Genomic DNA, 23,216 nt, shown 5'->3' with positions numbered 1-23,216 from the left:
TAATTCCTAGTAATTTTCTTTCCTTCTTTTTGAAATGCAGGGACTGCAATTTTCTAGACTGCAATCTAATGCTCACAAGGAATCTTTCTAACCTGCTATTAATATCATTCTGTTGCACTTGTCTCCTGCAAGTATATCCTGCAGGTTTTAATCTTTGTTCTCTTGTTTTCTTTTTTTAAAGACACAATACACAGATGTATTTTTACTGTTGTAAGATAGCAAAATTTGGTTTCTCTGTGTAGACAGAGAAACCCTGATGCATTATGTATCTGCTTGAAGGTACTGAGGAAATCAAATAATTTCCTGTTTTTCTTCTAAAATCCAAAATATATTGAAAGCAGTTACTGAAAACAGTGGGAAGTAAAAGAACTGTAATTTCCATGCTGTTCCAAGTAACTGTCATACACACTATGTACATGGGTACAGTATTGTACACATATCCATGTGTGTGCATATGTAGGTACAGTTTATAAGTGTGGTAACAATAGAAATACAATAGCTGAGAAAGCCTTTTTAGAAGTGACATGCCGCTTCATGTGAAGTTCACATGCAGAGACCGTGTTAGTACTTGAGCATGACAAGATAAAGCTTGATTGCCTTGTATTTTATTAAGGAGTTCATACCGCTGTCCCAAGTTGCACGCAGCTTGCCACACGGCTTCCACAGAGACCTCTCTGCTCTGCCTGGTCACCCGTGTCTGTGTCTAAAATTTTTGATGAAGCTTTCTTGTGGTTACAGAAATGCATTCAGGTGTGTAAAAAAGGAGGCAACACCAGAGCTGTGTGCTTGTTTGTCTGGGTGACTTCAGGGTTTGGAAGTTCCATGAAGAAACTAGCGACTTAGACTATAGTAGCACTGCCAAGTCCAGAAGGTACTGCCACAGTGCCATGGGTCTGTACAGACGCCTGGAGCATTCTCCAGGTGCCTCCTTTCTCTGCTGCCTCTCCCCTACACACAACTCTTTCAGTGTTAGAAATGTGACGTTTACAAAAGCAAAAAAACAAAACCAAAAAAGCTTTCATCCTTTTTCCTCCAAACATGCTCATTTATACAAAATACAATGACAATCTTTCCCTCAGTACCTTTTGGCACTTGGACCTGAAGGGTGAAGAGGCTGCTACAGCAGCTCAGGCTTCCACTGCCTTCAGGAGCAACTCAGAGGTATGAGGTTTTTTGAAAATACTGGGTCTTTTCTTGTGCCTCTTTCTATTGAATTATCCTAAAAACCCTCTGCCTGATGTGCTTAGAGGTTTGATTTGCAGACCTGTGTGTTTAGCCATGGTGTTTTAGGAAGTGACCATTTCAACTAGCTTTTTCATTTCTGTGAAGGGGTTACCACTAATAGTGGATGTTAACTTACACTAAATTTTCAGCTGTTCCAGGGCACTGTCTGAGGTGTTTGCTTAGAACAGTTAATTTCTGAACAAGCGCACTTGGAAAATCAAACACAACTGGGCAAAAAACCCCCCAAAACCCTAACTAAACCCTAGGAAAACTAATAACTAAAAATCTCCTACCTACCTAAGCAGTTAAATATACCGCCTCTTTGCAGGCAGTGCTTTGAAATCTTATTTGTATGTAATTTTTATATCTTTTTCACAGAGGATTGTCTGCTGCTACAATTCAGCTTTTATGAGAGACAGGATTACAAAATAGTTAAAGATCAGTTGAACATATGTAAATAAATTGCATTTGTTTTCTCAAGCTTGGGATAACTGTAGTGTTACTCTGACCTCATGCTTCTCAATAATAAATGGCGATTAAGAAAAACTCTTTTTACAAATATTTTATTTCAGATGAATTGGAGTTCATTGACTGGGAGAATGATAGTGATTCCACCAATAGCTGTGATAGATCAGAAAAAGACAACAGCTCACTGGAGATATCAGACTCGGACTCTTGCACAGATCTTAATTCTTTGCCTGTCAAAGAGGAGAATGATGGGAATGATGAGCTTTGTAAGGTAAGACACTGTTTCAAGAAAAAACAAAAGCTTCTACTATAATTATGGAGTATATTAATATTTGATTGCATTTAATTTGGAGGAAAGGGGGGATTTTGCTTACCTTATCTTCCCAGAAGGAATTCTCTACACAAGAATCTTACCACCTAAGATTTGGTAGTGTTTTTTGTGGTAGCATTATATATTATTATTACATATGTTACCTATATGGAGAAAATACATTTTTATTTATAAAGAAGTCATGCTGTGTCAACCATAGAAGAAATAGCAGAGGTTTTTGTCAGTGTTTAGTATCTAACAGTGAAATGACTTGTATTAAAAGACCCCAGACTTGGCAGTATGCTAGGCACAGTGACATTTAACCTCATTTAGCCTGCCGTCCTCCCCGGCATGCGAGGCAGAGGCTCACAGCCGGGCTGCCCAGTCGGCTGGGGCTGGCACTCGCGGGCAGGGTGGAGGGACTGGTTTGCCTGGCCTGGGGGAGGTCGAGGAGAGCCCGGGCCCTTCTCGGAGGAGCCCAGCGAGAGGGCTCGGGGCAGCGGGAACGGGCTGGACGACGCGGTGGCGGAGGGCCGGGAGGGAGCTGGGGGCATTGCCCGGGCAGCCGTGGCGCCGGTGAGGACACGCACTGCCTCCCGCCTGCGGGCCGGGCCGCCCCGAGCCCGCTCCGTCGGGCGGCGCTGCCGGTAGGGCCCCGGCAGAGGGCGCCGCAGGCCTGGGCAGAGCCGCCGGGTCCCGGCCCGGGCGCGTCCCCGCCTGCCGGTCCGGCCGCCGCCTCCCGCGGGCGCGGCCCTGCGGCGGGTGCTCTGCCCCGGCTCGCAGGCGGGAGGTGTGCCACCGCCTGCGGACGAGGAGGGAAACGGGCCGGGCTGCGGCCGGCGGCAGAGATGGGCACGGGGAGGGCTGCTACCGGGTGCATTGAAGACTCGCTAAACCGCGCTTAAATTTATGTCTCGATTCTCTAATAAAATCCCTGTGAGAGATGGATGGAGTATGAGTGAGTTCTTATCGCAGAGGAGGAGCAGCCTCCAGTTTCCCAGTTAATAAGCCCCATTGCAGGGTCCTGCTGCCCTCCTGGGGACGCTGCCTTGTTGCGGCCAGGGGGTAAAAAAAGCGGGTCTGGCCATAGAGCATATGACAGCATGCCAGCTGCTCTGGTGGGTGACACATGCGACCTAGCTTTTGGCTTGCTTACATGGGTGTCAGTAGCAGTTCAGCATCTGCAGCTCAGAGTTCAGCAAGGGTTAGTCAAGTCTTTTCCAGGTTCGTGCAGATGTGATTTTTAAATAGCCCAAGTCCTGAGCAGCAGCACCAGAAGAGACCACATGGTCAGCATAAACCTGGGAAAACAGAACTGGGATTTATGCAAGCAGTAGAAGTCGTTCTGCTTTTGTTATACCAGCATGACTTACCCTGATGTAGATGGAGAGTTGGATAAATATTATAAGACACGTTCATATTAGTAAATGGTGCTCATGAGAGGACTTTTTCAGATGCAACCATACTGTAATAAAAAGGTTTTAAGCCTAACCAGAAGTTGTGATACTGCAAAAGATGTGGGTACGCTGGGAATCTGAGGATGCCTCTGCAGATTTCCCTTTCTCCCATCCCAGTTGGAGTGCCATGCTGTGGGAATTTTCGTGGGTGGTCAGCCTCAGCAGTAAACTTTCTTCTGGGAATCTGGTGTAAGCAGGGGGGTAAATCCCCAGCAATCACTGTGCCTGTTGTAGTCTTTGTTTTGCTTTTCTTGGGATATGCTGTTTTCCTACAAAAAAATTGCAGCCAGGCTGTTGGAGAGCTTTCCAAGAGAGAATAGAAAAGCAGTGTTCACTCTAGGAGGTCATTTGCTGTATGAGTATTCTTTAAAAAGGCCTGGTAATTTTGTGGCCTAGTTCATGGTGGGGGAAGGAAAAAAAGCCAAATGTTGATATATCATCATTTTTGTGGTATTTACTGAATCTCTGGAACCTAATGGAGTGTGTGGATAATCAAAAGACCATGAAATTTATTTTACCCCACTTCAAAATATGCCAAATACGAAGAGGTTCTGGAGGTTTAGGATTGCTGCCAAAATATCTTTATGGTAGTATTTACCCATGGTAGGAGTGGACTAGGGTTCTAATGGGAAATGTCAAAAGATGAATAACTTTATGGCTTTTTTCCCCCTGCATATACCAATAGATCTAATTTGAAAGTTCCTTCTATTCAGTGATAATTAACTATGTAGAAGCACTTTGTGTATTGTTTTCATATGAAGATAAAACTCTTGCTTATCTGTAGAGTGCAAAGCTACAGTCCTGATTCAGTTTATGTTCCAAGTCCCTGTGCTGTGTCTTTCCTATCAGCTAGCCACCTTTGACATGTAAAGCTGCTTGACAGAGGATAATGAGGAAGGCAGGTTGAAGCTGGCCTGGTGGGGAGCAGCTGTTGGCTAATTTTTGGGTTTGGTTCAATTCAGAAGTTTTGAAGAACACGTGCAAGATATGACATGGTCGTGCTTCGCTTTCCTTTGTATATCTTTAAAGGATGGGAGAGTTATTTTTTAATTGTTAACTTTCCTTTGACCTATAACTGGTTAAATTTTTGCTTAAGATGGTGCAGGACAAAGATCTCTGAAGGCCTGATCCCAGATGGTTTTATTCTGTGAGTTCTTGTGCTTTCAGTTGCATGTGGTGGATGTCTAGTCAACCTTTTTCTCGGAGGTTGTGGTGCTACAATAACGATTTGACATTAACGTTAATTTTTTTTCAGCATACTTCTTTTCCAGAAGAGCACTATGTCATCACCTCAGAATTGAGCTAACATTTTTCTGCATTGGTAACGACTACTTTTTGCCACACCTGTGCAGAGATTTTGTCTCATGAGCTTGAAGTTCCATATTTTATAAGAATTATTAATCTTTGAATTATTTTCAACTTCTATATATTTTAACGCTAGGGATTAAATGAAATCTAGTGCTCTTGTAGGTGAATTCATGTCTTCTGCCATACTACCTCCTAAACTGGGAGCTTTCTCTGGCCCTGTACACTAAGTGGCATCATCTTATCATGCTCAGATCCCTTCTTATAAGACTTAAGGGACTAACTTAGTCCCTTATAGTAGGCCAGCGGTTTTACGGAGTATATAATTTTGGTATCTTACAGAGTATGGTCTTTTTTTCCTGTGTGTTAAATCTATTTATCAGTTTCTAGCAGGTAGCCAGATTTGCCTCCCTTATAGGCAAGGCAAATAACATTTATCCCTGAATGGTGTGAGTAGAATTTTTTACCCTTTATATTGCTGATGTGTAGGAATTAGCTAGTCTTCTCTGCTTACTATGCAGCATTAATAAAGCTTAACTGGTTATAGCAAACCCTCTTTATTGTAGAGCACATTACTAAGCTTGTCTGCTGATCTTAACTTCTAATTTGGCTAAAAATTCATCAAAAAACCCCATATGGTGAAGAGTTTGTTTCACTTGAATACATATAGAATGTCAATATCACCAAAGAATCTTGCTGCATGGTGATAGACAGCTGAAAAAGAGAATTGCCCTATCTTACAAGTCATAAAAGTGTTCTCAGCACTATTGTGGTGCAGTCTGTGTGTCCTGACAGCAGGCAGTCTGATGTAATGTTGAATGTTGTGCAAAAGGTTAGTTTTGGGATTTTCCTTGTGTGAAGAACACATTTGAGAAGTCCTTCCTGCACTTGGATGTACGTGGGTGTATGTCTTTTACTTGAGGCCTTCTCATTTGTCTAAATAAAGTTCTCTCAGTTGCTTAGTTCATGGATTTATTAGTGTCTTAACTTTGGTTTTTAAAAAACCAAATTCTTTCCTTCTGTGACATTACATTGAGGGGGATTCAACATAATGAAATTCTGAAGAGATCACTTAAAAGATGAGTAGGCCAACATTTTCCGGGCCTGCTTTTATGTCCTTGCTCTTTTGATCCATTATAATGGTAATGATGACTGTCATTGGCTCAGTAATTAGAGTTGAGTCTGGAACTATTGTTGTGTAACAGAATTTAAAAGAGGTTATCTCAAGGTAGGAAATCATTATTATGGCAAATAGAATTTGTGTCATCCTGTCAGACTGATGACTTAACACTGATAAAGGGTGATGATATGACCATGTTATTGCAAGCGCTTATTTTTTTCAGTCCATTACGAAAGGAAACTTATTGGAATATATGCAAGAACCCCCACAAGCTTACTGTTATTCTAAATGTGTACTTCATGGAATAATTCAGGTTGGAAGGGACTTAAAAATGTCTCCAGTTCAACTTGCAGAAAGGCTCAGGTGCAAGGTCAGACAAGGTTGCTTAGGGCTTTATCCAGTTGGATCTTGGAATACTCTTAAGGATGCAGACAGCATAACCAGTCTGGGCAACATCCTTCTGCCTTCCCTGCTTCTTTCCTCCCTGCCTCCCCAAAAACTGGAACCTTACTTTTCTGGGTAGAATTGGTCTCTTCTAGCAGGACTCTTTAGGTGGGCTTTTTAGGTGAGACCTATTAATCAAAATACAGCATGTCGGTAGCAGTACAGAAACAGATGCCTTTTGTGTTCATATCAGCAAGGTAGAATGATTTATACCTGAACTACTAGACAAAACTGAACTTGTGCACCAGCTACTTTCTGCTGCATCCCATCTGCAGGGATGTCCCTGCATCTTCTGATCCAGAAATGGAGCTCTGAAGCTTTTTCCTAAGTCACAGACAATAGTTTCCCTCTCAACTTTGTTTCCATGATTGGCTCAGATTATCAGAATAGGAAACAGCATGTTTCTGGGTGAGCTGTGGCTATCTGTATTATAGCTAGCTTCTCATAAGCCTCCAGTTAAACAATGACCCCGTTAATTTTAAATCAGGATTGAAGATCCTGATTCAGTTAATACCTAACTGGTTCAGATGTTCCTTTTGCTTTGATGGTTTGAAGTACCTTGGGAAAACTTTTCTTTATATTTCTGAGAGATGGGAGTTCAAATCTCAGTGTAGCTGAACTGGCTCATTATTTTCAGGAATGATGCAGTCAGTCATATGAGTGCGTTGACAGTCATTAAGTGTCTTTTTGATGTAGAAGTCTTTTTGGTGTAGAAGTCTTGAAAGTCCATGGTGCCTATTGGAAGGAAGTTTGATTGGCTGTTTTCATACTTAGAGGTGCTTGCATGTATGTATGTGTGGATGCGTGCTCTTGTAGGTCATCCAGAGTGTCCCTGAGGTAGCTGTAGTTCTTTGTGCCTACCTTTTGGAATTCCTGGATGTCTTACTGACTAAGTTAATACACAGAAACTCCTGTGTACCACATTCTGGGTGTACAAAATCTGATGGATTGCAGGAACTATTACAGTGACATAAACAGACTGTAGACCTTGCTGCCTTGTGCTGTTATTCCCAGACTGTATTTTCATGTTTGAAGCACTGGGCTGTTTGTGCATGCTAATCCAGCCCCTCAGCTTTGTTTAACTTAAGACTTCAGCTGAGCACTGTATTCATTCTTGCACAGCTCTGGAGAGCAACAACCTTAAGTGCAGCTGACAGCATCACTATCTCGTCATCCATGTATCAAATGCCCCCCTCTTTGCTGCCTTCCCCCATCTCTTCCCTTCTTTTGTCTGGTGTTTTAAACAAGTTTCAAGGGGCCTGTGTTAGTCTCCCTGTGTCTGCATGCTGCAGGAGGTGTCTGCGTTTCCTCAGGTCTGGCACCTCTCGGCAGTGTGGCAATCTTGACAGCATTGCAGAGGGTCTTCAGGTGTACTAGAGAGAAGCAAGGTGGTATATGTTTGCCTTGTCAGGACCCTGGTCTCCGCCTGAAGAGGTGAAGCAGTGAAAGAGCGTCTCGTCTGTCTCCTGCTGGTAGCCTGCCTGGTGCTACAGCAGAAGAGGCTACAGGAAAGAGCAGCGCATGCACTGCTGGGAGTGCAGTGCTGTCCTATGAAGGGAGAGAAGGGAGTAAAGGGCCAGAGGAGTAAAGAACATTGATAGGAAGTTGAAGGCTTTTGTCATACTTGCTTCCCCACCCCTGTTGAGGTGCTCTATTGCTTGCCATTATGGATAATTTGCTAATAGTTTCGTGCTTTGCAAAGAGCCAGGAGGACAGTGAAAAAGCTGCTGGGTTTTAATTTGTCTGACTTTGTCTTCCAAACTTCAGGAAGTGTTTCAGGACTCCTTTTCCAAAGAAATGGTGGAAGAGAAGTATTAGTGGAATACGATGATCTTAACCATTTCTTATTCTGATAAATGTGCTTTCTAAATAACGTGGTTCTGGAAGGAGACTTGAACAGAGTAGATTGTCTAATGGCTTGAATTCTCTAAAAGTCTTTGGTTCAATCTTTCTTGCAGTTTGTCACTTGGTTTTAATAATTTTATGATCTTCTAGCACCTGGTTCTGTCACCCATCATGCCAGTTCATGGTGTCAGGTGAAGGCCTGAATATATCAAGGAAAGTCAGATGCTATTTTACTACCAGGCATGTTTGTTGCATCCAGTGGTGAAGAAGACCTTGTCCTTTTAAGGTACCTAGTATAGCTGCAGGTTGCATCTTTTCATTAAGTGAACTTTACTGGTCTATGGGTTTGTGACAGTAATACAGGAAAGATAATACACACACAGCTATCTTGAAAAAAATGCACATGTGATGGTGCTTATTGAATGGCTATTAAGTGAAAATAAGATCTTTGAATGTCCAAGGTCATCCAATTCCTGATAGAACAAGTAAAGCATGAGTTGTACCAAAATCATCCAACTATTCCTGTGTTTAGGCTTCATCTTCTTATGAGTTTCTTGTCACTTTTCACTGAAACAGAACTGTTCCCTTTGTGGTAAGGGTTAGTGTATACTGGCTCTCTGTAGAATCTACTCAATTGCAAAGATGTGGAAATAAATTTAGAATATCTTAGAAAACACAGGAAGACCAGAGTTTAGAAGCTATTCTATACTAACCTTGGGGTTATTAAAACCCCCCAAGGTTTTTCCAGTATGTTTCTCCCTTTTTGCAATGGATTAGGCTCTTGTATATCTGTGCTTGGTTTTTATCTCTCATGGAAGAAGGCAGCTATGTGGGGGTTTTGTTTTGTCTGTGGGTTCTTCTAAGTCATGCTGCTGTAGATTTTGTTTGGAAAGAATGCAGTTTGGTGGTATACTGTGGGGAACAGGACATTTGTTCCTGGCTCCCATTGCAATGTGCAAGTGTGTTGAATAGATAAGAGGGGAGTAGAAGGGAGCAGAACAAATGGAATAAACTGAATATGTTTATAATAAAACTTAATAAATTTGCAGATGGGAACTTCTGGTGGGTGGGGGGGTTGGCTTTCTTGGGGACAACGAGATGGGACTGGGGTGGGGTAAAATCCTAATGTCTCATATCCAGTTTGACAGGGTCTGTGTCATCTTCTGTTGGTCTTGCTTTGTGATAAACAGCTTCTGTGCAAATGTCTGAATCATCTGTAGATGACAGTTCAGATTTACAATTCTTTTGTTATTGGGACACATTCCAGACTAATAACCCTGGTAACTGATTAACCCTTTCTGTGGAGATGGTCTGTAGCGATGGGCTGTAACTCCATAACTGTAACATGTTAAAGAGGATTTTTCCAGCTCTGCATGGTCATGTGTATGCCAGCTGCATACAGTTCTGCCCCCATGCCTTGGGTTTTTTTTTTTCCCTTCTTTAGTGTATTGTTACTTGCCTTCAGACCAGGGCAGCAGCCTTGACTACTTGATGGTTTTGTCTTTGTCTGTCCTTGATCTCTCTGGAAATATGCTGCAACATAAATTGTTACTTCATATGATATCTCCCACTATTCACAACTTCAGCCCAGCTTTGTTATTCCCACTTCCTGGTTACACAAAGAAGCTGTTGCACCTTGCTGTTGATTCACTCCTCAGTCTCAGCATGGTGGCATGCTTTTTGACTCAGTCCTTGTCATTCTCCTCCCACTCTGCCTCCTCTTCCCAGCACGGTCACTGTTTCACGCGCTTGTCCCCATTCACCCTCACCTGGTCGTTGCTCAGTCTCAGTTCACCAGTTCTCTCTTACCTAATATAACTACTTAGTTCCGTGCCACCAAATACTCTCATCTAGTTGCAGCTCTTTAGAAGTGGTGGCTGTGGCAGCGCCTCATATCAGGTGTTCTGCACAACACAACAACTCTTGTTTCTCTACATGTATTTTTCTCATTGTTTCACCAGTGGAAGAAAGCCTTGTACTCCCTTGGTAGGAATCCTGGTGGCACTACTGGGAAGTTTGATGCTTCTGAGAGGAAACGACTTGTTGATACTCTGCAGGCAGCTTGACACCTTCCTGTGCATGGGAAAGGGACCATTGAAGCTAAGTGGAAAAGCAGACTGAACTGCCTGCTTGCGAAGGCAAACATGATGGGCGGAGCAGCTTCATCCTGACATAAAGTAGTCATGGATAAGAAGGGTCGAGGTTTGTGTTGGGGCTTAAATACTCTGAAAAGCTGCTAAAAACACTGCAACTTAAACCATAAAGTTTGCACATCAACTGTACTTTTGGATAGTAGTTTTGGTCTTCCCATTCACATAAACAAAAAGTGCAGCGGAACTGGAAAAGTTTCAGACCAAGCTGGTTAAGAGTGATCAGATATATGGGATGTTTTCTACATGAGAAAAATTCTACAGAATAGAAACCTTCAGCTTCAAAAAGAAACTGCTGTGGAGAGGACATGAAAGAAACCCATGAATCACAAATAGATAGGAATAAGTAACCAAAATGAGTAGGTACTGAATAGAGCTAGGAGACATCAAGTGAAACTAGCAGGTTGATTCAGTGTTAAGGAGTTTTATTCATCCCACCATATGAGCTGCAGAGCTCCTTCCCACAGGATGATATGGATGCTGAAAGATTGCATGGGTTCTAAACTAGTTGGACAAACTCATGGAAGGCAGATCTGTTAAGGATTAAATACAAAGATCTTGCCTTCAGTTGAAGCCACAAACTAGAATCAGGGAGACTGTTCTGTGGCAGCATTGCCACATGCTTGTCCTGTTTTAAACTCTTCCCTAAACATCTGATATTAATCATTGTTGGAGACAAAACTAAGGGGTTAGAATGATTCCCCTGTAGATTCCCCTACAGCTATTCCCATGTTTGTGTTCTGTAGACTTTTCAGTGTGTATGAATTTTGTCCTCTTTCAGTTGTGACCCTTGATGCTTTCTCTTGAGAGCAATTGAGAAGTCACATATCAAAACACGATGTTGTAAATGGATCTCCACTTGGTGCAGTGGGTACCCTTTGTAGCTCTAGTTCTCTACCACCTGCTGCTCTGTGTGGCTTCTGTAGGGTGTTTTTTCACATGGTCTAGTTTGTGTTTACCTCATGTTTTTAATAAAGCTTTCTGAACAGACACAGGGATGGAGAGGAGCCTTTGAGACAGCATAGATTTTATAGAGGGTGATGGCTGGAGCCAGGCTTGCCTAGAGAAGCATTTAGCTTCCCTGGAGTGAGCTGGTGACAGGATTCACAGGCAAAGCTTCTTTAACTTGCTTGATTGGGTGAGGGAGAAATGCAAAGGTAAGCTTGGGTTTGTTTGTTTTCCTTTTTTTTTTTAAATTGAAATCTGTCATTTTTATGACTAATTAGAAAAGCACTATGGATGTCTTTTGTAAATGTATGCATTTGTTGAAGTGCATTTAAGCATCATGAAATAAAAATGTGGTGTTGCTGAGTTTTATTGTGAATTTGGCATGTTCCAGTAATAAAGCAATTTGTCTAGGATATGAAGCACTTCAGGATCTTTTGGGAGTACAGTATAACAAGCAGTATAAGAAGAATAAATAGTATAAATCCACAATAAACTTTCCTTCTGGGCTAAGCAGGGTAATTGCAGCTCCTTTTTGGAGCATGTGTGTAAATGCATGAGTGTATAATGGTGTGGGCTAAAGTTGGAAATAGGTGCGTATGCTAAAGTAATAAATAATGTGTTATAAACTGATGACACAGGATTGTTGAAGGTTTATCTAGCTGGGGTCCTGAATTGTATTGAGAGAAAACTGTTAGACTATAGTTAAACATTGCACAGTGGGAGAAGGAGGGTTTCTTTTGCAGTTCAGATTCAGATTATTAAGTCTGAGACATTGTGAATTTTATCTTTCAGTAGCTAGCTCAGTCCCTTTCTGAACCAATGTAAGTTCATGGTCTCCAGACATTTGGTGGGAGTGGATACCCCAGTCTAATAAGGCATTGTGTGTTTAAGGCAAGACTAGAAAAAAGACCTTTTAGTGTGGCAATTGTACATAAAGCATCATATTTCCTTTTGCTCTGTTCTTTGTAGACATGTACAGAGAAAAGCACTAACAATATCACAGACAGTAATGTAACAGTTTTACAGAGCTGCTTTTAAAACCAGGTTATATAGCTGTATACCAGGAAACTTCACCATTGATGAGATTTGGTTAAAATCTCTTACATGACTCAACAGGATCATCCTTATACTGTAAGATAGTTCTGGTGCGTTGGGAGGATGTAAGAGGTTTTTATATGATGTTTATTTACTGGTTTAGGAAGGGTCAGGGCAGCTCTTTGCATTAGGAAACTTTGTCATCAGCCTCAGCCTGTAGTCTTTGGAGGAGGAGATAAGGAGAGAAAGACACGTATTGTTCTTTTGCGTAGTTTGTTGGGAGAGGGTTGGATTAAAAAATATCAGGTTATGCAGACTTTTCACAGGGTACAAATTTAGGACAAGGAAATAAAATAGGACATAATTGCCACTCTTGTATGCTTAAAAAGCAATGAGCTGGACAACAGATAAGATTGACAGTTTAAACAACAACAAAATCCATGTTTTTACAAGAAACAAGTCTGAAAAAAAAAAAAAGCAGGAGGGTGATTATTCCCGTCTACTTTTTAACCTTTAGATGCACTTGAATCTTGTTTTCCACATTTTTTCCCTCCCATGCAAACATTAGAGGTAGATTTGTTTCTTACATTATTTTTGACTTGTGGCTTACATTGCTTCTTATTTAAAGATTCTGTGATTGCTTTTCTGTTCTGTAAGAGTATTTAGCTTTTAAAAACTTAACACTAACCACAGGACTTGGGGAGGGAAAAACTAGTCAAGTGGGTATGAGAACAGGGCAGAGAATTCTTTTCTTATATAGCTTCACAATTTTAGATAAATGGTTTCCATACATATTGATGGCTTCTTGAATCTAAATGAGTTTAGAGGTAAAACTAGGTTCAGGAAAATATTTATTTTGGTTTTTTCAATGTTTAGGGGAAAAAAATTACCAAAAAGGTGAATGCATCGCTTTTTGATAATGAAGATGCTGAGTTGATTCATCACTTTCATATATGAGTCTAGATGAAAAGTATTGCACATATCTTCTCATTTCCTATTGTGGATGCTGAGTATAAATATTTACGTTCGTTAACATCATAATAGTTCACTGTGGTGAGAGCTAAGTAGAAGAAATAATTGGAGAAATGATGGAAAGGCAAATTGGAACGTAATTTTGTATAGTATTGGAAGGCAACATAACTTCTGTGCCACACTTCCATGGTGCAAGTCACTTTTTAAGACAAGAATGACAGGGAGTTTTTGGGGGGGAAGGTAGTGGGAAGTTATACCATATGATTATAAAGTACTCCATATAATTTTTCATTGTGTGTGTAACTTTGCGACTATCTTGAGCATTCTCAGGTTGGCATTTCTGCATGTTTATTGTAGCAGTGGCTTGTGGATCATGACTTCAAAACTTTGATTGTGAAGAAGCAAAACTTTTAAAATTCTCTGCATGGGAATTGCATAGGTTTTTAATGCTACTCAGCTGTTACTTAATTGCCATCGATTAATTTGTAAGCATTTGGAAAGTGGTGGTTTAAGTTTTCTATCTGCCTTGCACGCTCCAGACACTCTGTGAACAGTCAGAAGTAATAATGTAGACAATAATCATTCAGCTTTGCACAGTCATGATCCTTGTCGTCATCACAGAGACAAAAAAGTAAGACTACTGGTGATATAATATATGGCGGTTTATTTTCACATTTTGAGCAGAGAGGCATGATTTAAGAGACCACTGAATGCTAATTTCTGTTGCTTTGTTAGCATGCATATTTTAAATAGAAGAACAGCGAATGGATTTAATTTTTGAGATTTGCAGCCAGTAGATCGTAAAAATGCTCCATCTGCTTTTTAGCAGCACTGTGCTCCACTTTTAAAAAGAAGAAAGAAGATAATAATGTAGCTTATGTGCTTCCCTGAACTGAAATGAACTGGAATTCACTGGAGTGAAATGTTCAAAGGAGATTCCCAAGTGGTGTTAGTATTGCAAGGTTTGACTGCAAGAAAAGTATCTTTCCGTGTATTTGTCCTTCATCGCTATGGCTTTTATAAAATGCACTTCATTGCTCTAGCTCTTTAGCTAGCACGAAGTCATTGAACAGAGGTCACCACTTCTTTTTGCATTTTTTGGTACAAGTCTCAGAATAACACTCCTTAATTTTTCTGAAGCTTCTTTAGGTGTTGCAGCAATAACAAACCACAACGACTGGATTGGAAAGCTATGTCTGGTGACCCACCTGTGGTCCCTTCCAATTACTTTTTTTGGTGACATTAAAAATATTAAGAAGTCATACAATATTACTAGACTGCTGCAGAGTTTGGTTTAAAAATTGGACGTTTTTTCTGGAGAAAAATCCATTAAGGTAGTAAGTCAAATGATTCTCCCTTGGGATGTTTTGGAGCTGCAAATCACTTCACTATGGAGGAGTATATCTGGGAAGAAGTATTCACTTGCTTTATACTTCTTTGCTTTATCCATCTCACATAGGCCACTGTCCCAGATAGGATGCTGAGTTCAACAGGTCTCTGGCCTGACTTGTTCTTGCTGTTCTTACTTTGTTTCCTTCATCTCCACAATTTTTAAGTCACTGCTTTATTGTGCATTTAAGTCCTTGTCTTTGAGTGTGGTTAGCATGTTCTCTTATGCGGCATTATGCCAATGGTTATGGGATTAAAGCAAAAGGAAGTTCTGGTTTGCCGTTTACATCTAAAGTGCAGAGTAAATCTGATAGGTTACTTCTATTTAGTGAAACTGAAACTTCAGACCTGGTGCCTCAATCTCTCTGGCCAGCATTAGTCTCTGTATGTTCAGTTTCTACAAAGAATAATGCTTTAATTTTTGCTAGATAAAACCAGACTAATTGCATGCATAGACATATAAATAAACAATGCTGGGAAAAGTTAGAACAGAATTCGTTTGGTTTATGAGCTTAACTATGTAGTGTTGTAAAGAAAGGAAACTGTGCTGTGGAAAATCAATACTTGCTAAAACTCTTGAAAACCACACAGAGGACAAACTAAGGCAAATTAGTGCATAATGAAATGGAAGCATAAAACTGAAGTGAAGAAGGTGATAGTTACAGATATAAAGGAATTGACAAAAAATGAGAATGAAATTAAGACTGAAGAAACAGACTTCAAATTTTGGTTACATAAGATGTGAGTACAAATCTGTTTTAACATTGCAAAATTCAGTAGAATCCAGAAACTTGATGGGTTGTATGACATCATTACTGTGGTTAAAATGTGGTCAGTACAAGTGTGTGTGTTTGTTCTTAGCAAAATACATCAACCTGCACTAGCTTTTGAAAATGAGAACATACACGCCTCCCTCAACCCTAAGCTGGAATTGGTAAAAATAAAAGCAAGTGTCTAGAAATGTGTTCCCATATGTAGCTGGCAATGAACAACATCTCCTTCACTGCAAACAGTAATAACTTATACTTAATAAATTGGAAGGTCTTGAGTTTTCTATGCATAGTCAGATAGGCACAATTTGTCTGCTTCTATCTGCGTTGACTGTAACCACAGATCACGTAAATCCTGTTGTGTTGCCCCATAGGTAGCTAGACTTTTTTTTCCTTTCACTTATTTTCTGTGCTTTTCATCTGGCAATAAGTCATTTCCAGACCAAAGCATTATGAGGACTGACAGATCAGGTGTTATAAAACAGCAATAGAATTAAAATGCTTTGACTTTGAATATTCCAGAAGCTAAAATGCAACATGAACCTAATTCTGGCATTATCCTGGTTTTACTCATCTATGGAAGTGATTGTATCACTCGTGCTATTACACTTCCTGCTCATCTGAAGTCATGTTTTTATGTTGTTTCTGCACTTACGACTCACTCCTGTTACGGATCTGTCCTAGATTCTTTTCTCTGACTCTCTAAATTATATTTTAACTATGCTTAAAAATGGGGGAGGAGAAAGTAGGCAAACATATTAGACTGTCAGGTTCTGCAACATTATTGACAGTAAGTGCTCTTTGCTTTATTAGCAAATGACCCAGCTCTCAAATTAATAAGTTGACATGTTAACGGGGCTATAAGGTATTGTTGCTGTTCTTCAGTATCTGAGGCTTGTTTACAGTTGTTTTTAAGGAGGGTGACCCATCTAGTATGATCTTCCTTCCTTGACAAACAGTGTTACATTCAAGAAAATAAAAGCATTCCTCTCACCTAGATGTTTTTTCCTACCTGGCAGGTATGTAACTGTAGTTGTGCACTGTTGTGGTTACTTTCATATGTATATAGTTGAAGATGGTTAGAGATGCATTCATGACTCAGGATTCAACTGTGCTTTGAAAATGGGGCTTTACCACTAAAATTATTGGTGGATAGGTGGGGTTTTCTTTTATATGTTAAATAAAAATATAATGTGCTGCAATTGAAAGTTGTATGGGTAGTATGTACTAAAGTCAGGGAATGTGTTACTCTGGTTTCGGTCCTGGTGCAGCTAATTGCATCCAATCACTTGAGATTTCCTAAGCCACAAATGAAAACATTCCAGGATTTAACAAACTTCATGTTCCAGAGGGATAAGGTGGTTTAGGAGAAGGGCAGTGGAGCTTGCTGGGTTTTGTGTTCAGCTACAAAATAAGAAGGCTCATTGCTTTATTTTTAATTGTAAGAAATCCCAACTCTTTTTTGCTTTGCTTTTTTATTTAACGTCCCATTCACAGACTTGAAGGGTGTAGGAACAAACAATCTCATTGAGTACATACTTTAACAATACAATAAAAAATTAATCTCACCCTGTTTGAGCTAATAGCCCTGTGCATTTGCTTAGAGGCTGTAAACCACGCTGTGTGTTAGGAAGACAAGTAGCGTTGCATGATTGCGGTAAGTGTGTCACATCCTGCCCTCAACTTTGCCCTCCTTGGAGGCTCTGGCAGTCTCCCTGTGGTTTGCCCACTAGCCAGCTGGGAGTGGCTCGAGAAAACTTCTCCAACCTGTGGATCTGGTTCTCGAGCAAACTTTCAGACTTAACAGTATCTTGGTGCTCCTTGCCAAGCCCAATTAGAAGAGAGGCAGGGTACTGGGACAGGCTTCCAAAGTTTGGTGGACAACTCATCTGTAATACTGTGACAGATTTAATTGTGTGTATTCAAAGCATGCTGCACAGGGATCACTGTGGATTTTTCCTCCTTGACAACCCAGTAAACTCCTTTGTAAACATGAGACAACCGAATAGCTTCTTTCTTCTGGGAAGATCTTGCCCCCCATATCTGCTCCAAGAGTAGTGTTTCTGACTGTGCTTGGAGGGGAAGGGGCAGGTAACTGCTTTGATGTTACATGCATATGGTGTGAATGCCAGTGCATCTTGGTTAAATATGAACTGCTCCTTCCATGGTGATTTTTAAAGTTAACCTATCAAGTCAAGACATGTTGTTGGAAACTTATGTCTCCTGATACAAATTCCCTGTCATCTGTGCCATCAGCAGTCTTTTGTATTTCTTATTTGAATGCCTTTTCTTCCTGTAGCTTAACTAACTTTGAATTCACTTTATCTTAGCTGCTTATTTAGGTGCCCTCTTTGATTTGGAGGCTGACCGTAGAAAGACGAGATTAGAAATTGTCTCCACTGTTGTTTCTCTTGCTCTATGGAAGTTTTCACTTATACATGATTATGTGAAATGATCCTTAATTGTTTATAGAGAGCTTTTAAATTATTCATCCTTCAAGTAGTCCCATTCTCTACTTTGTCCTCATCAACATTTGTGGGGTTTTTTCCCCCCATATGTGAATGAGTCCTTGTTGTATCCCACAGTGAGGAAAAAAAAACCCAGCGTAAGAATTGTATTTTTCTTATCTCCCTAGATTTTTTTACTTTAGGATGCATATACTCAGAAAATGGCATTCTGAACATCAAAAAAATATATCCACAAAGCATCAAGCGCATCTTTCTCATTACTTTTTTTTTTTGTCATCCTGGGGGTGTTAACGCAGACTTATTTTCCCCACTGTTACACTACTGGAGTTAATACTATTTTAATTTGAAAGACATAAGCAGGGTTCTAGCTGGAAGAAAAGGAATTTTGAAAGGATTTTACGTGATACAAAACAGGGGCTACTAAAAGGGCCTTTCCTGTGCAAGTTTTATTGTCTCTTTGGTTAGCAGATAGTTTATTTCTATAGTTGTAATAGTAACTTGCAGTGTGTAATAGTCAAGGTGAAAAATAATCAGTGCAGCTTTCACATATAACACAGGCTTCTGATGTTGGAAGGTTTGACCAGAGATGTGGATCATCTCCTAGATGCATGTGTTGTGTGTCTCATTAGAAAATCTGTAACTAGACAAAAATGTTGTCATTTTCAGCTGATGGATGAAGGGTGGTGGAACGCTGGATCAGCTATTAACTGATGCAGCTTTTCAGGTTTGCACTGAAATAGTGGAAGCAGCTTCAGTGGACTGTCCAGGTAGGGAACACTTCTGCCTTTCCATCTCCTATATATCCCTCTAACGACATGAACTGTGTGCTAGGCAGAGGCTGTGTGTGTGGAAGGTAATGAGGATAAAACTGGATCCATCTTGCTGTTGTGGCACTGCTGGAGGCTTGCGCTGTCAGGACACTGGTGGGGTTGCAGGTGGCAGGTATGGGCCCTGATAGGGGACTGGGGAAAGCCCTCTCAGCAGATATCTGTGAGCTGGTTTTTGATCCTGCACCTATGGGTGTAAAATGTCTTGATCAGTCACTGAAGAGGAGGATAGGACATCAGGGAAAGAAGAGGTGACAGACAAGAGGAGGAAAATAGACTTGAGGCTGGGCTTTGGAGAGGAAAAGGGGAAGTCCCAGTGGGAGGAAACACAGAAAAGAGAAATAATAGCCATATGGTATATGGGAGAAGTGCATCAAGTTCATGGTTCATTAAGTTTATTTTTCCTGTTCTTCTACTTGTTTGCTTTTCATTGTATGACAGAGGGTTATCATAATCCATTTGTGAATGACATAACTGTACAACTGATCATCCCCTATGGAAGCGTTGCATGAGATGCCTGCCTTGTCGCCTCTGTGCGAGGGCTGGGTGAGGAGGTGAGTCAGGGGCAGCCCAGGCGCAGCAGCCGCTGTCTGCCTTGGCTGCCTGGCTCAGCGCTGCATTGGAATTTTCCAGGTAGGGCACGAATAGGGGTGAGAGGGAGAGCGTGTGGGATGGGATTTGGACAAGGAAGGGCTCGTCCTGCGGAGAACTGCCCATGCGCTGAGCTTCTGGCACACGAGGGAGTGCCAAATGATACGAATAAACCGAGGAAAACGCAGCAGATGCATTGAAAAGTATTTAACGCTGCCTTTGTGCTTTATTACCTTTTCATTATCATTTTCCTTTATTAATTTGAAACACACACTGACTTCTTTTCCCTCTCTCTTCAGCGTGGATTTCAACACATTTTTGTGCGGGTGCCAGGAACACTGTGTTCTGTTAAGTCACGGGGTGACGTAGGGCGCTGGCCGCCCGCCAACCTGGGTCAAGTTCATTCAAATCAGTTTCAGCGGCGGCTCTCGCTGCCGGAGCCCCGTCAGTCCTGCCTTCCCATGGTAGGTGGCTCTGTTGCGTTAGTTTTCCCCACAGCCTGGGATTTGAGGGCTTGAAGTTGGACAGGCTTTCCAATTCTCTCTAGCGTTTGTGGAAGGATTAATTAAAAAGAAAAAAACCAAAGCCCGACCTCGCATGAATCTGTGAGCGGAGAAAAGGAGATGGCCATGGGTTTACTAAGCAGGACAAGGTCCACAAGTTGTAGCATGTGTTTAAGTGTGTTCCTTTTGCTGTCCTCTAACCTTTTAATTATATTGATTTTTCCGGTTTTTTTTTTTTTTTTTTTTTTTTTTTACTCCTGTCCCTGTGTAACCGCTTGTAACCACGGTGTATACTTTGTGTCGTTAAAGCAGGAGCTACTCTTGAGGTTCCCCTGAAAAAATCGCTCTCGTGACAAAAATAGATGAAATGGCACAGATGCGTGAAAGCAGCAAGGGCTGTGCTAGGTTAACCACTTCCCTTTCCTACAGGATTTTGTGTTTTGCTGTCTTAGTCCTGGAGCTTTGGACTACTCTTAAAAATGTATTAACTGACATTCCTCTTCAGGGTGAGCTTCCGTGTACATGATTGTCCCATGTCATGGTGTTGAAAAATCAGACCAGTTTTCTTGGTCTCTTTATTCCAGCTTCCCTTTCAGGGGACTGCGTTGTTGCTACTTTGCATAGCAGCATACTTTTCCTTCCTGTAACCCTACCAGAAATCACACTAGATCCCTTCCCCTCCCTTTCACTTCCAGTAACTGCTCTGTGAGCAATAATTTTGGAACTGCTGGCAAAATAAGAGTCTTTGACAAGCTCATAAAATCCTTTACAACAGGATAGCAGTTATAGCCAGAGACATCACTAAGTGGTCTCTAAGACAACTGTTGATATTTTAGTATTTGATGAGAAACCCATTCTTCCCGTTTGCTTCTGGGATACATATTTTTAATTAAGAATGAGATCTCTGGGAAAACTTAGTGTTTCCAGAGGGAGGTGATTAGCTTTAAAGAGAATGGAGAAATGAATTTACAGGTCACACTTTAGATCTGTTCTAACAGTCTCTTCTTTGGACAGATTAACTGTTTTATTTTCATCTTCATTCTTTTCAGCTGTGCACCAAGTTTCTTGGTCTTAGCTCACTCGATGTTGGCTTTAAGGGAGAGAAACATAGTAGTGTTAGGTTCCCATGATTCAACACCCACTCCTGAGTTACCTGTCGGTGCTTGCTGGCTTATCCTCTCTGTGCGGGAGAGTGGAGGATGATCAGATCTGTGTTCATCACTAGGTGTCACTCACTTGCAATTACTTAAAGTATGTTTCAGGGCAAAATTAAAAGAAACAAAAACCTCTTTTGCTTCCCCACCTCACCCAGATTGGGCGTGCATGGGGGAAGGAAATGGTGTGAAATCTGGAAAAGAATTTTTTCCCATCCTTCTTTCCCATGAAACTATTGTATGCGATGTTTTGTAATTTTATGGCTTTATAGCATATCTTGATCTGTATTTTTGTTATTCTTGTATAGTTGTGTTGATGCAAGATAAAATTTTCTTGTATATTTTCAGCGATGTTCTCTTCCGTCTATTATCAAGTGTGTAAAAGCTTGAAGAATAGCAGATAGCTTTGTAAAAGGTACAGAAGTCTAGCTCAGGGGAGGTGCAGTGATGGAACTACAGAATCAACTTGAGAGAATGCTTGGAAAAAACCACAGATGACAGGACTCAAAGTTTTTCTTGGGATTTGACCACTGAGCTATGTTGGGCAAAGGATGGTGATTAAAAACTGTGCACATATAAAGATGATTTATAATTCTGTTATTTAAGAAATTATGTGGAATGCGGTGCCTCAGCTGGGTTCTGGTCAGTCTTCTCCCATGTCAAGGGATTAATATGGGGAATGTATGTTCAGTTGTTAAACTACAGAATATTCCAAAATCCTAATGTCAATGCTAAAAAAAATAAAAGGAGAGAGAGGAGGAAGGTTAAGCAGTAAAACTGAATGGATTTGTTCAGAGCTATTGAATGCATACCAAGGGCTCTAAATATTTTATTCCACAAGGAGAGTGTACAAGTTCCATGCAGATAACTGAGAACTATTGGCAGTATGACCATTTTCTTCTCTTGTACCTCGTACCCTTTCCCTTTCTTTTTCTCTTGAAATGTGATGTGCCTTTTACCCAGCTGGTTCTGTCATTTGGTTTGGGAGCTGGGGCTGCTGTGAATCAGATGTTGGGTAGACCCTGTCTCCCTTCCTTCAGGTTCAAGTGAACTAGGTCTGTGTTCTGTCTGAGTTTGTCTCCTCAGGAAACTGAACCCTCTAAAGGGTGTCAAGGCAGCATTTTCTAGATGCTGCAGGTTCTCTAAATGGCTTTAGTAGTGTTAACTGTGAACTTTGAGTGTCAGTAGAAAAAATGGTGAAAAACTGAAGCTTGTCTATTGCACATTTTCTTTTTCACTCTCTTGTGTAACCAGAAGTATTTAGTGTAAAAGGTATAGCTACATACAGAATTTACCTTTCCCGTCTTTTCTTGTGTATCACTAGTAGTGGCTATTTGAGATCAACTACTTTTCTGTGGAAGGTGGCCTAAGGCAAGGAAACCCCTCCTGGACAAAAATCAGTATTCCTGTGGAGCTGGATTGATGATTTGGTTAAAGGTAACAATAATGGAGCAAATCTGTTGCAGGGTTGAAAATACAGTGAGAAGGAAAAGGTTTTTGTTTTGTTTGTGCTGACTAGGATTCTTAGCACTAGCCTTCTCCTTTCTACAACGCATATGTGGATATCCATTGAAGTTATGCGCTAAGCATATAAACAAGTAAATCTCTTAAGCTCTGTGTCAGACCCTGTGCTTGCAGTGTCTTTTAGGCCCTAAAACCAGCATGAATTTCTTATGACAGTTGAGAAGAAAACATACAGCCTCCACTGATACCTGCACAGATATGACAGAACTCTTAATCATAAGATTTAGTTTCCCTTTGCGAAGATTATAGGTTAAGACATTCATCTCCTTGTTCTATCTTGGATTACTAAGTGTTTGTGGCTGTGTGTCACTGTATTTATCTAGTCCACATGCTGTATTTGAATTTAACTGAGAGTGTGTTTGGATGAATAAAGTAGCATAATTTCCTTCCCTTCCCCTGAAGGAGAGGTGGGTTTCTTTTAAAGTATGGCAGCTATTATGACTAACTATATAATTATACCTTTAATCAGAGTAAAATATTTTAGATACACAGTAGCCCCATTTGGCCCCTCAGTGTTGAACTGAAAACCCTCTAAAGATGCATAGTATGTCCTGTAGTCATCATCGTCACCTTTAATCACTCAGCATATTAAAGCCACTGTACAGGAGTGAACACTGCTGCATGATTTACTTTTGGGGGTGGTGGTGAGGGCAGGGAAGAGAGATGTTTCTGTAAATTCCTTTTTCTGCCTCTAAATCCACAAGGACACTAT

At 40.8% G+C, this 23,216-nt stretch overlaps 1 protein-coding gene across 4 annotated transcripts in view; it reads left to right on the top strand.

Moving 5' to 3' along the window:
* SPIDR (scaffold protein involved in DNA repair) overlaps nt 1-23,216 on the top strand; it is a 202,580-nt gene that overhangs the window by 12,687 nt on the left and 166,677 nt on the right. For all 4 annotated transcript variants that reach the window (XR_003989104.1, XM_030469877.1, XM_030469893.1 and 1 more), the window contains exon 5: nt 1,797-1,963. Coding sequence is in view for 3 of the 4 variants with exons in the window: in XM_030469877.1 (XP_030325737.1) it covers nt 1,797-1,963 (167 nt within the window). In the remaining variant the exon portion in view is untranslated. The remainder of the gene's footprint in view (nt 1-1,796; nt 1,964-23,216) is intronic.

This window comes from Strigops habroptila, chromosome 1 (genome assembly GCF_004027225.2).
Source record: "Strigops habroptila isolate Jane chromosome 1, bStrHab1.2.pri, whole genome shotgun sequence".
In the NCBI taxonomy this organism is placed as follows: Eukaryota; Metazoa; Chordata; class Aves; order Psittaciformes; family Psittacidae; genus Strigops; species Strigops habroptila.
The sequence above is the reverse complement of the archived record's forward strand: the minus strand, read 5'-3'. Positions and strand labels throughout refer to the sequence as shown.